The sequence below is a fragment of the Bos taurus genome, chromosome 19, assembly GCF_002263795.3.
Source record: "Bos taurus isolate L1 Dominette 01449 registration number 42190680 breed Hereford chromosome 19, ARS-UCD2.0, whole genome shotgun sequence".
NCBI classification, from domain to species: Eukaryota; Metazoa; Chordata; class Mammalia; order Artiodactyla; family Bovidae; genus Bos; species Bos taurus.
Window position 1 is genome coordinate 26113206 of NC_037346.1, and position 14729 is coordinate 26127934.

At 47.9% G+C, this 14729-nt stretch overlaps 2 protein-coding genes across 4 annotated transcripts; one reads left to right on the forward strand and one right to left on the reverse strand.

Annotated features, from left to right (window-relative positions):
- The first annotated feature begins 1740 nt into the window (after positions 1-1740).
- On the forward strand, positions 1741-7171 carry C1QBP (complement C1q binding protein). The gene is given in 6 exon segments (NM_001034527.2): positions 1741-2076; positions 2668-2818; positions 4984-5080; positions 6213-6308; positions 6548-6667; positions 6779-7171. Coding segments are annotated over 6 exon segments (837 nt in total). The 5' UTR covers positions 1741-1853; the 3' UTR covers positions 6929-7171.
- Positions 7172-7231: 60 nt separating this feature from the next.
- On the reverse strand, positions 7232-14711 carry RPAIN (RPA interacting protein). 3 transcript variants are annotated; one of them, XM_059878273.1, is made up of 7 exons: positions 14589-14711; positions 12537-12707; positions 10794-10854; positions 9054-9165; positions 8841-8904; positions 7647-7787; positions 7232-7384 (listed from the first exon to the last, which is right to left on the reverse strand). In XM_059878273.1, the coding sequence occupies exons 2-7, from the start codon at positions 12690-12692 to the stop codon at positions 7355-7357; spliced, it is 564 nt and encodes a 187-aa protein (XP_059734256.1). In that variant the 5' UTR covers positions 12693-12707; positions 14589-14711; the 3' UTR covers positions 7232-7354.
- Between the last annotated feature and the right edge of the window lie 18 nt (positions 14712-14729).

Below are 14729 nucleotides of genomic sequence, written 5' to 3' on the forward strand. Positions count from 1 at the left end.
GGAGAGTAAGCAGGCACTGGACAGAAGCCAATTAAACAGCAGTCCTGGGACACCGGACTCAGAGTCACTCAGCTAAAGAAGTTTCAGTTCAGTTGCTCAGTCATGTCTGACTCTGCGACCCCATGGACTGCAGCACTGCAGGCTTCCCTGTCCATCACCAACTCCTGGAGCTTACTCAAACTCATGTCCATCAAGTCAGTGATGCCATCCAACCATCTTATCCTCTGTCGTCCCCTTCTCCTCCTGCCTTCAATCTTTCCCAGCATCAGGGTCTTTTCCAATGAAAAGAACTCTTTGCATCAGGTGGCCAGAGTATTGGAGTTTCAGCTTTAGCATCAGTCCTTCCAATGAATATTCAGGATTGATTTCCTTTAGGATGGACTGATTTGATCTCCTTGCAGTCCAAAGGACTCTCAAGAGTCTTCTCCAACACCACAGTTTAAAAGCATCAATTCTTTTAAATTTCTTTATAGTTCAACTTTCACATCCATACATGACTACTGGAAGAACCATAGCTTTGACTAGATGGACCTTTGTAGGCAAAGTTATGTCTCTGTTTTTTAATATTGTATCTAGATTGGTCATAGTTTTTCTTCCAAGGAGCAAACATCTTTTAATTTCATGGCTGTAGTCACCATCTGCAGTGATTTTGGAGCCCAAAAAGATAAAGTCTCACTGTTTTCATTGTTTCCCCATCTATTTGCCATGAAGTGATGGGACCAGATGCCATCTATGATCTTAGTTTTCTGAATGTTGAGCTTTAAGCCAACTTTTTCACTCTCCTCTTTCACTGTCATCAAGAGGCTTTTTAGTTCCTCTTCACTTTCTGCCATAAGGGTGGTGTCATCTGCATATCTGAGGTTATTGATATTTCTCCTGGCACTCTTGATTCCAGCCTGTACTTCATCCAACCTGCATTTCACATGATGTACTCTGCATATAAGTTAAATAAGCAGGGTGACAATATACAGCCTTGACTTACTCCTTTCCTGATTTGAACCAGTCTGTTGTTCCATGTCCAATTCTAACTGTTGCTTCCTGACCTGCATACAGATTTCTCAGGAGACAGGTAAGGTGGTCTGGTATTCCCATCTCTTTCAGAATTTTCCATAGTTTATTGTGATCCACACAGTCAAAGGCTTTGGTGTAGTCCATAAAGCAGAAGTCAATGTTTTTCTGGAACTCTCTTGCTTTTTCAGTGATCCAGCGGATGTTGGCAATTTGATCTCTGGTTCCTCTGCCTTTTCTAAATCCAGCTTGGACATCTGGAAGTTCATAGTTCACGTACTGTTGAAGCCTGGCTTGGAGAATTTTGAGCATTACTTTGCTAGTGTGTGAGATGAGTGCAGTTGTGCAGTAGTTTGAACATTTTTGGGGGATTGGAATGAAAACTGAGCTTTTCCAGTCCTGTGGCCACTGCTGAGTTTTCCAAATTTGCTGGCATATTGAGTGTAGCACTTTCATAGCATCATCTTTCAGGATTTAAAATAGCTCAACTGGAATTCCATCCCCTCCACTAGCTTTGTTCGTAGTGATGCTTCCTAAGGCCCACTTGACTTCGCATTTCAGGATTCCTAAACTTTAGTTCCTGAAGATTCAAGGAACTAAGAAGTTTAGGAATCAGATTCCAAGCCTCCCTGGGAGGCTACACCGGAGGCCACCAGCAGAGGGCAGGGTCCTGCCCACTGTGCCTTCTGGTCTGCAAAGCTGCGGCGCGGAAGCACTTCCCGGCCGCGGGGCGGGACTTCCGGCGGCGGTCCCAGATCTAGGGGGCGCAGCGACAAGGAGTTGTCCTTCTGAGCGAGAGTTGTATTTCGAATCTGCACGTGTTCGCCACCGCCTCCGCTGCGAAAATGTTCCAGCTGCTGCGCTGCGTGCCCCGCGTCCTGGGTACTGCCGTCGCTGGTCTCCGCGCCGCCGCGCCCTCCCTGCCGCGGCTGCAGCCCGCGTCCCGGCCATGCGCCCGGCCCTTCGGGCTGCTCAGCGTGCGTGCGAGGTCGGTGCAGCTGCCCGGCCTCCTGAAGCCTCGGGGGCCCTGCGCTTGCGGCTGCGGCTGTAGCGGACTGCACACCGAAGGTGAGACTCATGCACGTGGGCCGGGGGCTTGAGGGGCTGGGAGGTGTAGACCACCTGAATGGACAGTCCGGAGCCGCTCCTGAGGTCCGGAACATTCTCCCAGTGATGGTCGACCTGCTAGTTAAACCCACGCTTAATAACATTTCCTGTCCTCCCCCACGCCTGTTTGACTTTGCGAGGAGAGATACTGTAAAGTCCTGGAGGCCGGCTTTACCTCAGTCTCTCGAAAATGGAACTTTGCGAAAGCCCAAGGTCGCGGTTAGAAGTAGCGTGGTGAGGTTTCTTGGCAAGTGAAAGGGTAGTGGCAATTTTTTTTTTTTTTTTTTTGCTTTATTTTGAAACGTGGTGAGAAGTTCATTATTGGGGATCACTTTCCTAGAATCCATGCTCAGCTTCCCACTGATAGCTTACATTTTTACAGATGAAGGAATTGAGGCTTAACGGATATGAGTTGGGCTAAGTCCACAGAGCCACTATTAATAATAGAAGTATTAGGAAAAAACAGACTAAGTCCTGGTCTCTGCTTGTAGTAACGGGGTCATTTTCCGTTTTAGACTAATTGGCTCTTTCTGTAACTTATTTCCATTGTAGGAGACAAAGCTTTCGTTGACTTCCTCAGCGATGAGATCAAGGAGGAAAAGAAGATACAGAAATATAAGTCTCTCCCCAAAATGTCAGGAGGTTGGGAACTGGAAGTGAATGGGACGGAAGCCAAATTAGTGCGGAAAGTTGCTGGAGAAAAGTAAGTACCAGGGGCCTATGGAACCCAGGGGACCACATCCATAAACCTGCAGGACCTGCTGTGAGGTATCCACAGCAACCTTTAGTTAAGACAGGTGCTTGACCGACTCCTGGTTTCCCAGAGATGGTAGGATTCATTTGGATAACTTCTTAGGCTCCTTTTCGCTCACTCACTGCACAGTAATGTGTTGTGGTGGTTAACAAGGAGACAGCAAGCTAGTAGCGGGGTTCCCCAGGGGCTTGGCGGTTCAGAACCCACCTGCCATGTAGGAGGCGTGAGTCTGATCCCTGGGTCATGAAGATCCCTTGGAGAACGAAATAACAACCCACTCCAGTATTCTTGACTGGAAAATCCAATGGACAGAGGAACCTGGCAGGGTACAGTCCATGGGGTTGCAAAGAGTCAGACACGACTGAGTGAATGAACCTCACCCCAGTAGCCTTGAAGCCAAGCCCCTGGGAGTCTTCTGGACCAGTAGAGGCAGCAGCACTGAGCCCTTACTGGTGAGTGAGGCTGTGCCTTGCCCACAACTTAGGCATGCAAATTCAGAGATGCCAACAGAATCGGATTTACTCTGCTGGCTCTACACTCAGGCTCTAAAAGGCCACCCCCCTCCCTGTTCTGTTTACAGTTGAGAAAGCAAGATAATTAACAGGGTGGGGTTGCAGTATAGTTTTTCATTAGAAAAGAGGGAAGCCTTTGACCTGCTTAAGCTGTTTTAAATCCATGATCCGCTTTGAAGTTTCGCATGTGCTGTGAAGTAGCAGGCTGGTGGTTTTGCCTAGTAGCGTAGCGTTTCCCCCTCATAGGTCGATTGCGTAGTCTGTAACATGACCCAAACCACTCTCCTAAGCTAAGTTATAGGCGGTTTGGGACCATTATAATGGGCTGCTGAACATAACTGCATTTCTCTGTCCAGGGGTCAGTTTGGTCCACAGTTTTGTGCCTGTACATCAAATCTCTATCTGGCAAGGCACCAGTTATCGTGGCTTCAGAGGGCAGCGTTGTCTGCAACCTAGCAGTGCTCGTTCCAAGTGTCACTCAATTTTCAATTCAAATTTTGGAATATGATATGTCAGGTGAAGTTAAAATTGTCATTAGGTGGTGTTTGTGCCCGCTTTGTCATTTATTAAACTTCCCACATCTGCTCTGAAGAATAAAACTGTCCAGCAGCATATTCTTTTTTTTTTTTGGCCACACTGCTTGTGGGAATCTTCGTTCCCCGACCAGGGATCAAACCCAGGCCAAGGCAGTGAACACACCGAGTCCTAAGCAGTGGCCCACCAGAGAACTCCCCTCTGTGGTGTCCTTAGTGAGGCCTCCCCTTCCTGGGGCCAGGGCTACTCTCCATCCTCAGCTGATGCCACAGCCCTCCAGTGCTCCTTCTCTTCCTCTCAGGCAGATTTTCTTCTAATGGAGGAGGATTTTTAAAGGAGGCTCCTTGGACTTCGTGGTGGTCCAGTGGTTAAAACTCTCCTCTCCCAGTGCAGGGGACCTGGGTTCAATCCCTGATCAGGGAACTAAAATATCACACATAGCAACAAAAGTCACGTGCACCTCGCAACCAAGACCCAGCCTAGCCAAGTACGTTTTATTTTTTTAAAGGAGGCTTTTGGAACTTTGTGGTGGTCAAAGTGTCTGCTCCCAGCGCAGGGGACCTGGGTTCAATCCCAGGGAACTAAGATCTCGCATGCAGCAACTGAGCGATCCCACACATAGCAATGGTCATGCGCACCTTGCAACCAAGACCCTGTGCAGCCAAGTACATTTCTTTTTTTAGAGGAGGCTTCTAGCCCACGCCCACAGCTTCTCATCTGCTCACCACCACTGGAAGGTGCCCTGGAAAGACAAGGGTGGCGGTGTCAGCTGACTGTGGCCATAAGGTTGACAGAGAGCCCCAGATAGTGGCCTGATGGCAGAAGCAGCCCACACACAACTGTATTTGGCTGAGGAAACAGTGCCTAATTGACTTCCAGCAGCCAACATATAGTAGGCCCACTTCAGACCTGCTGAATCCAACTGTGGGTGGGATGCAGGCAATCAGATGTAAAGCCGGCTGAGATACATTGTTTCAACAGCATTTTTAACTGTAGCAAGCCTTAGTACCTACTCAGCTACTCAGTTAAAAAGAGTCTTCATTGTGCTTTCTTTGGTTGCCTTTCTAGGATCACTGTCACTTTCAATATTAACAATAGCATCCCACCTGCTTTCGGTGGTGAGGAGGAAGAACCCTCCCAAGGGCAGAAGGCTGAGGAGCAGGAGGTAAGTTTCTAACACTGTAACCAGTCTGTACCCACCTATTTCTGACAGGCTTAGGGAAGGAGCATTGGTTTTTGTTTTGTTTAAACTCTAACGCCAGGAGAGAAGGCAAAGGCAGCCATCCTTGGGCCTTTACTTGCAGAACACCAGAACTGTGTGGCCACTTTTCTTTCCCAGGGGCCAAGTGTTAATGAACTGTTTTCTGTGGGCTTAAGTGTTAGGCCTGTGTTCACCTAACAGGAAGGAATTTAAACTGTCTTAACCCTTCTCATGATCAGGAGATAAATCATTTGGAGTGTTCCACATGAGGAATACATGTCCCGGGCTGGTAATAAACACCAGCCAGGAGCATCAGAGACTTTGGCAAGGCCTCTCCTTAAGTTGCTGCCCTTCTTGGTTGGACCTGGATGGTGCTTAGTCCTCGAACATTTTAGGAAGCTTTGTGCCTGGCCTAGAAACCAGCCAGTATGAGGGCCACAGGTCCCCAGACTTTCTGGCTGGTTGGGCATGGTATTGTCTCATGACCCAGCTCAGCTCCCTGGAGTGCTGGCCCAGCCCCCCTGACAAAGAGCACCCCCACCCCGACCCTCCTCCTCCCTGAGGTTGGCTGGCTCACCCTCAAAGGGAGGGCCTCTGGGATTTAGTCAGAGGCATCAGCCTTTGGTCCTGGGCTGTAATGAAGATCCTGAAATATCTGGAAAGGGGTTTTGGAGCTTTCAGCCAGCTTTGTAGTGTATAGATGTAGAAACTGACCCAGGAAAATTAACTGGCACCCTAGGTGGGGCTAGAGCTGAGTTCCTAATTCTGAACCTTGTATGTTCTGTAAACAAGCAGGGTGCTAATAGAAGTGAAAGCTGTACTAAATTATGATACTCTGCCTCCAAAACACAGTCCATAACTCTAGAAAGGAATGACAGGATGCGTTCGGCCCAGTCTCTGAACAAGTGGGTTATGTGGCTGTAATACTGTGTTAAAGATCCTAGGCTTCTTATTTGGGAACCTCTTAGCATACTGTAAGACTTGCAAGTGGCTAAGTAATATCGTAATAGCAGTGGCCATCAGACTCCTGAATTGAGACCTTTAGTCCAGACCCCTGCCAAAAAACACATTTACTGACTTGTTCTTATTTCCCCAGCCTGAATTGACATCCACTCCCAATTTCGTGGTTGAAGTTACAAAGGACGGCAGCAGCAAGGCCCTTGTGCTGGACTGCCACTATCCGGAAGATGAGGTGTGTAGGGTGGAGAGCTGGCAGCCCTGGGTGGGGGAGGCCTCCAGGGGGCTTTCCTGGCTCCATCCAGCTGATATTAACATTTTCTGGCTTAGAGCAGCAAAGCTGGGAAGATTAGTCGGAGGTGAGGGAACAAGGTTCAAATCTGGGTTTCAAGCTGTAAATAATCCCTTTTCTTCGCCTGAGTCTGGCTTGTCCTGGAAAACCTTTCTGTTTCCCCAAATACTGTCTCTCTTCAGATTGGACAAGAGGATGACCAGAGTGACATTTTCTCCATCAAGGAAGTGAGTTTTCAGGCCACCGGCGAGTCTGACTGGAAGGACACAAATTACACACTCAACACAGACTCCCTGGATTGGGTGAGTGCTAGATCAGGTGGGGAGGGGCCTACCTAATCCAAGGAGGGACAAAGAAGCATCAGAGTAAGTGTCTCAGGGGTCTTTTTAACCAGTAAATGATCCTCCTTCTAGGGCTTATACGACCACCTAATGGATTTCCTTGCGGACCGAGGGGTGGACAACACTTTTGCTGATGAATTGGTGGAGCTCAGCACAGCCCTGGAGCACCAGGAGTACATTTCTTTCCTTGAAGACCTCAAAGGTTTTGTCAAAAGCAAGTAGAGCAGGCAGCAAGGTGCTGAACACCTTAATTTTATGGCAGGCTTTGGCCAGTGAACAAAACCTAACTGAAGCCAGACCCACATGCTTTGAAATGGTTTTTTTTTTAATCCCAATATCATGGAAAATGATTCACTTTTAACTTATTTCTGTTGTCTCTTATTTACCATTCATTTACCCTCTACAAACCCTTTATTTCTGGATTTTTGTATAACATAATGATGGACAATAAAATCTCCAAGGTGATTTGTCTTTTCTAATTCTCTACCCTCCCTTTCAACCTGCATTACAAAACATGAAACAGAGGAAAGTCTGAAATGTTTTAATATTAAATAAGTTATAAATAAAAGGTTTGTATTTACAAGGCCACTTCTCAAGATGGGACTTTCTTCCAACACAGTAGATCATGCATCAAGACTGGGACCGACTCTAGAGGATCACAGCCCAAGTATCACAAGCCTGGATTTAAGTAGAAAAAAGAGTTATTCCAGTCACGAAGATAGTCTCAGCATATGGTTAAAAGTCATCGATACCAGTGACACTTAAGCTGCTCCTTCCACGACCTGGGTGGCCACTGTCCTTCCCCCCTTTAGGAGATGGTTGGCCTTTTAACTGAAATGGCATCACTTTTCTATGCAACTAAGTTCCTCTTTTCTACCAGGGTGGGAATAAAACCAACTGCTGACCCACTCTCAACTACTGGCTCCCGTGGGAGGCTTACCAGACAGCTCATGAGAAGACATGACTTCTCCTCTGTCCCCTCAGTGACTGAAAATTCTGGCGTGTGGGGACAATGTGCACTGTGCTCGTTCACACTGTCTTCTAAACAAGCGCGAAGCTTTTGCTCTGTCACCTCCGGAGACTGAAAAACAGACAAGTTAAACTATAAGCTAATCTTACTAGCCTCATAGTCAACAGGTTGAAAAACTGCAGCTCCTCACACCAGTCCACAACTGGCTCCCCGTGATGCCTTGATTCCTTGGACCCTTAAAACGCTATAACTGTACTAAGAGGATCTCTTTAAATGTCCATCTGGCCGCCTCTCCAAATGAACCAGTGCTCTTCTGCTCCTGCCGTAAAACACTAACTGCTGCTCATCGCGCCAGGAACACTCAGCTGGGACTCCGGAACCTCCCTGTGTTTCTGCCTCTACCAGCCAAGTGTATGCTTACCCAGAACCAGCAAGCTCCCAGATCTGCTACTGAACTTGCTACTATAACTAAGCGATTTAATTACATACTATATAAACCAATGAAATAAGAAAAACAAAGTTTTGTTTTTGTGATAGTAAGTGGAATGTTTAGGAAACAAAAAGATGCTTTTTAAAAAAAGCTATTGAATTAGGTAAAAGAGTAAAAGATGGGGAGGAAAAATCCTAAAGTGTACACAGCTTCTCGATGCTTTATAGAAACAACTGGAAACATAAGACTTCAACCTCAGCTCTCCAGTCAACAGAGTCTCGCTCAAGGACTGGCAAGTAAACATGTATGTTTGAAACAGTGTCATTTGTATAATTCACCTTTAATCAACTGGCAAACTTTTGGTCAACATCATATCAGATAAGAGGACTCCTATATTTGAAGATTACTGACACTTAAATTCTGAATGCAGCTTTGTCTTCAGATATGGACAGTTTTTATGGCATATCAGATACAAGAGTTCCCAGTTCTAAACCAGGCTCTCTTCCTAGAGGTAAGTGCCTCACAAATGGCTTGGGGAGAGGGGCCGGGAAGACCCTGATTTACGGAGCTTGCCAATTCCATGGTGTCTCGTATTGCCACTGTGACCAATTTCAAGCTACCAGTGTGTGAACTGGACGTGAGGCTGGGACAAGCTGTGCACACTGCTGGAGTTGTTTAAGAAAGTAGGTATGTGTGGAAAGAGGTAACACAAGACCTGTGTGAGGAACACTCACATGAGACTGGATGTACAGGCCACACTGACACACGACCAGTCCGCCTGCTATCCTCAGGTTGTACCTGGAAGCAGAATTGGGGATCCCAGAGCATCACAGCTAGCAGACCCGTATCCCCCCACCTTCCCAGACCACAGATTTGGGGGAAGTTCCACTCACCTTGGAGTGGGGGGTGGGAACGAACAGTGCTGAAAAGGTTGTGAAAACTCTTACTTTGTACACACGGGACAGATGAGGGGGTTTGCTTCCCACTCAGCAAGCATGACACTGAGACACTGTTCGTCAAACTGCAAGCTCTTCTCGTACTCACTGATGATGGACTGTTCTGCAAGGCAGAGTAGAGCTGGAGTGTCACTGCATCACCTGGCGCCCTGTCCCGAGTGCTAGAAGATGCATTTTCAAAAGCTTCATCCACACAAGAGAAATAGGGTAAAACCACACTACAATCGCTAGATATTCACTGCTGTGTCAGGCCTCATCTTACTGGATCCTTCCCCTCCTGTCTGTCTGCTTCCTTTTGAAGTGATGAGGCTAAGTCATGAGGCCACAGGAGTGGAGCTGAACAAGTGTCAGGCAGCTGAAGAAAGCTGACAGACACGTGTTTCTGACGCCAGGCCCACCTGGATAAGTCTAAGGCGATCTGTTCGCCAGTGTCCCCAGACTCAGTCCGTATTGTTCAGAATGTGTGTGTTCATCCACTCAGCAGATATGTAAAAAGGCCTAGTACTTGGGAGGCCTAGGTAAATACAAAGATGAAAAAGGCTGGTCCCTGCTTCTGGTGAGCTCACCATCTAGACTTCAGAGTAGGGCTCAGCAGACCACAGGCCATATCCTGCCCACCTTCCATTTTTAAAGTTATAATGTAACAGCCATTCTCCTTTGGTTGATGAATGGGCTATCACGGTTCTCCCACTACAACAGCAGAACTGAGTAGTAGCAACAGGCTAAACATTACAATCTGGCTCCTGAGGCACAAGGAGAGCCCAGGGCCACACAAGTTAAAGTGGTAAAGCTGAGAAGTGAATTTTAGCCGTCTGGGCCAAGAGTTCATGCTCTTGCATCCTCAAGATAATAGCGATTATTTATCGCAAGCCTTTTTATATACCAGGCACCGCTCTAAGTCTTCAACACATGTTATTTAAGCCTACAAATAAACTAGAGGCAGTCTGTTATCTCTTTAACAGATGACAAAAACAGCCTCGTCAAGACAGGCCTGTGTGAAATAAATGACTTAGTTATATGAGGTACTAAATTAAGCATTCTGTGGCTCTCTGATGCTACAGGAAGGGAATGGTCATAAGACCCTGGGGAGTCAGTACAGAACAGATGGGAGAGAAGGTACTGAAGATAGGCAGCACAAGAGGCCTGATCATGCACTCTCCTGTAAGGGGACAAGGTTACTATTTATCTACTAACAGAAAAGTACTGTTGGGTTGAATAGACACAGGAACCAGATTCACAAAATCAGTTTTACTTTCCAACTCCACCACCGGCTATGCAGCCTGTAAGACACCACTGTCTCCTCATACTACCTCATAGGGGCATCATAAGGACAGATTGGGGGCAGGAGGAGAAGGGGACGACAGGATGAGATGGCTGGATGGCATCACTGACTTGATGGATGTGAGTCTGAGTGAACTCTGGGAGCTGGTGATGGACAGGGAGGCCTGGCGTGCTGCGATTCATGGGGTCGCAAAGAGTCAGACACGACTGAGCGACTGAACTGAAGGACAGAACAGTAGAAGGAGAGCTCTGAGCACAAGGCCTGAGAACTGAAGACTCTCTTGTTACTGGGACAGCCAAGTACAGCCAAGACTTTAGAGTAAGAACAAGAGACCCCTGAACACTTGACTAAAGATGGAAATAAAGGAGTTAAAAACATTCTGTTTAGAAATGAGATCAGCATTAGAGCAGTTAGAGATATAGGCAGGAAGAACTATTCCTAGACGTCACCTTGATCAATCAGCTCCTGTTGGATTTCCTCCAGCACAGCCAGGTCCATCGGCTCCTCCAACTGCAAGAGAAAGGGGTCATCAGAGGTTTGAAGTTACAATTAACTGACAAGACCCACATGATTCACACTTGGAGACTGGCTTGAAAAACCCAGATTCAACTGAAGAAATCAACCCAGTCCTTCTGTAGAATGTGCTGACAGCGCAGTAACGTGGCCATGCTGAGAAAGCAACCACAAACGATTCACCCAGCCAGGGACAAAACAATAGCACCAAAGTTGCGGGAGGCGGTGTAGGGCAGCAGCCAAGTGTATGGTTCTGCCACAAAGCTGTGTGACCACTGCTGCTGCTGCTGCTGCTAAGTCGCCTCAGTCGTGTCCGACTCTGTGCGACCCCACAGACGGCAGCCCACCAGGCTCCCCCGTCCCCGGGATTCTCCAGGCAAGAACGCTGGAGTGGGTTGCCGTTTCCTTCTCCAATTCATGAAAGGGAAAAGTGAAAGGGAAGTTGCTCAGTCGTGTCCGACTCTTAGCGGCCCCAGGGACTGCAGCCCACCAGGCTCCTCCATCCATGGATTTTCCAGGCAAGAGTACTGGAGTGCGTTGTCATTGCCTTAAGTTTCTAATCACTGTCAGCTTCATTTTGGGCATCTGTAACGTGGACATAAAACCCACCTGAGAGGGTTACTGTAAACACTAATTGTGGTTATGTAACTCGAACACATAGCAGGCACCAAATCATGCCTGTTTATTACAGGGCCTTGATGTTTTCAGAGCAGTTTCCCACATGTTTCTTATACTGTCCTCACAGTACTGACAACACTATCAATTTTACAAATGTGAAAACTAAAGCTCAAAGAGGCAGAATTAAGAGGCAATAGCAAAACCAGGATCAGAATTCCAGAACTACTGAGACTTCCCTGGTGGTCCAGTGGCTAAGACTCTGTGCTCCCAACACAGGGGGCCCATCCCTCATCAGGGAACTAGATCCCACATGCTGCACCTATGCATGCTGCAAGAAAGACTGAAGATCCCGTGTGCTGCAGCTTAGACCCAGCACAGCCAAATATTAAAAAAAAAAAAAAAAAAAAAATTCCAGAACTACCGAGCTCCAATCCAATGCTTTTCCTGATGCATGGTAAATGGTTTCCCATCCACACCCAGTTCCCAACCCTGGCTGAGATTAGAATCAGAAAGTTCCTGGAGACCTTTTTTAAAAGAGAGATCACTAGCTCAGGCCTACTGAATCAAATGTTCCAGGGGTGGAGCCATGGAGTGAAATTTCTCTCTGTTGAGTTTTGTAAGTGATTATGATGCGAAGAACTGACTCATTGGAAAAGACCCTAGTGCTGGGAAAGATTGAAGGCAGGAGGAGAAGGGGGCGACAGAGGATGAGATGGTTGGATGGCATCACCGACTCAATGGACATGGGTTTGAGCAAGTTCCAGGAGTTGGTGATGGCCAGGGAAGCCTGGCGTGCTGCAGTCCATGGGGTCACAAAGAGTCGGACACAACTGAACAATTGAACTGAACTGATGATGCAATGATGCAGCAGGTTAAGAGTCTAGAATTTATGGACCATCAATTGATCTAGAAGAGTCTAATGTTAAAGGGAGAAGAACTTGGGTCAGAGGCCATTAGAGTCCTGATTGGGGGCTGGAGGGTGACTGGGTTTAGAGAAGATGGGGAGACAGGAAGAGAGGACACTGCCATTCTTGGTGCTAAAGGAACATATCCAGCCTGACCTGAGCCCAGGCCTGTGGCCAGCTCTCCACCGACTGCAAAGCATTCCACTCTTCTTCCATCACCTCCTGCACTAGAAGGGTGTTCTGAGCGCCTCCTGACATACTGCCTCCAGCCTGGCGGTATTTGCTCAGGAGCCTGTCCCGGCTGTTTCTCATTCTCTCCAGGCATCCCTTGGAAAGAGGAGAAAGATGAGGGGGGGGGGGGGGGGAAACCCTCAGATTAGTTATTAAAACACTAAAGGAAATTTATAGACATGCAATTTAAACTCTAGCCCTAACTATTGTTATTTTGGCACTTTCCTCTCCAATCCTTACCCATATGTCAAAGGGTGCAATTACAATCCTTGGGTCATGTATTTCCAGATCAACCTACTTCGCAGTCTATCTTCAATGCCAGCCTTCTGAATGGTTGGTGATATTAGCGCAACATCCACTGTGCTATCAAGACAGGTTGCTTCCAAATTTTTGCTACTCTAGATATGGCCCTGGTAGTCACCTTCCTAAACAGTTACTCAGCTTCAGGCAATCTTTTCCCCTAGCGGCCACATGGCAATGCCTGGAGACATTTTTGGTTGTCACAGCTTTAGTTGTAGAGGCCAGGGAAGCTGTTAAACAGAGTACAATCCCAGAACTGCCCCCCACTCCACAATGAAGAACTATCTTCTTCAAACTGTGGACAGCCAAGGTTGAAAAATCCTGCTGTCAACAGTCATTTTAGCATCAGATTATTTTCCTGGGATATATCCACTACATTAAATTCCAGGAAAGACAGGCGACAGCATTTACAGGAACCAGACTGAGTTCAGGATAGGTCAGTGCTGACTGTAAGCTACAATTCTGCTAGACTTAGTAACATAGGCACAGAAGAAACCGTTTGGAATGGAATGAGAAATCACTTTCGAAATAAAAAATACTATCTAATTATTCTATTCCTCTTTGGGATAGACATAACGCCTCTCTAGATTGCGGTGAGTATACAAGGTGCCTCTCTGGTGCCCACCGACCCGACAACAGCGGGTGTAGAGGTGCAGTCACGGCCACATTTCACACTGAAAACACACGAGTCCAAAACGCAGGCTTCCTGGGACCGGGCCGGTCCATGCTAGTCCCACACCCAAGGGTCCGGAAGCTCCAGGAAGTGTCCGGGCGGTGGCCGGGGTCGGACCTACAGGCAGGAGATCCACCTGTACCGACTCTTGCTTCACCCGGCCGGGCGAAGGGAAGTTACGGAGGAGAGCGGTTCCTGGGACTAGGGGAGTGACGACAACCTGGCCAAGGCCTCCCAAATCTCACACTCACCTGCCTGAAAGCCTCTTTCCAAGGCGGCGAGCCCGTCAGTTTATACAGCGAGTGGTGCCGAGACCCCGGCCTCTCTGCCATCTCGTTTTCGCGGGAGTAGTCCCCAGAAAGCCCCACCCCCAACGGGGCACAGAATCCTGGGAGTTGTAGTTCCTGGGTTCCGACCGCGCCAGGTCCCGGGGAATTCTGGGAAACGTTTTCCTATTGGCGGGTCTCACACGGAGACGGATTTGGGCAACCCCAGGGTGGGGGACTGAGGGAGAAGGCAATGGCACCCCACTCCAGTACTGTTGCCCGGAAAATCCCATGAATGGAGGAGCCTGGTGGGCTGCAGTCCATGGGGTCGCTAAGAGTCAGACACGACTGAGTGACTTCACTTTCACTTTCCACTTTCATGCATTGGAGAAGGAAATGGCAACCCACTCCAGTGTTCTTGCTTGGAGAATCCCATGGACGGAGAAGCCTGGTAGGCTGCAGTCCATGGAGTCGCACAGAGTCGGACACGACTGAAGCGACTTGGCAGCAGGCAGCAGGGTGGGGGACTGAAGTAGTGACATTTGTGAAGTCTATCCAACCTAGATTGAAGGAGGTAAGTCTTGAAGGAAGATTTTATTTTTTGAGGGAAGTTTTTAGATGTCTAGCTTTATCCAGGTGAAGATGTCCAATAAGCAATTAGATACGCAGATCTCAGTTTTCACCCACCCTCTTCCCGCCCCGTAGTAGACTTTCCGTAACGCAAAAGCTTCAACTCACGTTCTGGCCTGTTGACTTTCTCCTCCCGCCCTTTGGCTTCAGAATAGGCTTGACTGGTGATTGGCTTTCCTTTGGCGATGACGCTATCTGATGGGCTGCCCTCACCTTTGCCCCGCCCCTAATCCTGTCTCGAGCTTCCGG

What these genes read in the sequence shown, in the direction of transcription:
- RPAIN (XM_059878273.1), bottom strand. Translation starts at nt 12,692, where the DNA reads ATGAGAAACAGCCGGGACAGGCTCCTGAGCAAATACCGCCAGGCTGGA. An exon ending in GGCCACAGGCCTGGGCTCAG is followed by an intron (nt 10,855 to 12,536) that starts GTCAGGCTGGAT and finishes TTTCTCTTGCAG; the next exon opens with TTGGAGGAGCCGATGGACCT. An exon ending in GCCTGTACATCCAGTCTCAT is followed by an intron (nt 7,788 to 8,840) that starts GTGAGTGTTCCT and finishes TCTGTTTTTCAG; the next exon opens with TCTCCGGAGGTGACAGAGCA.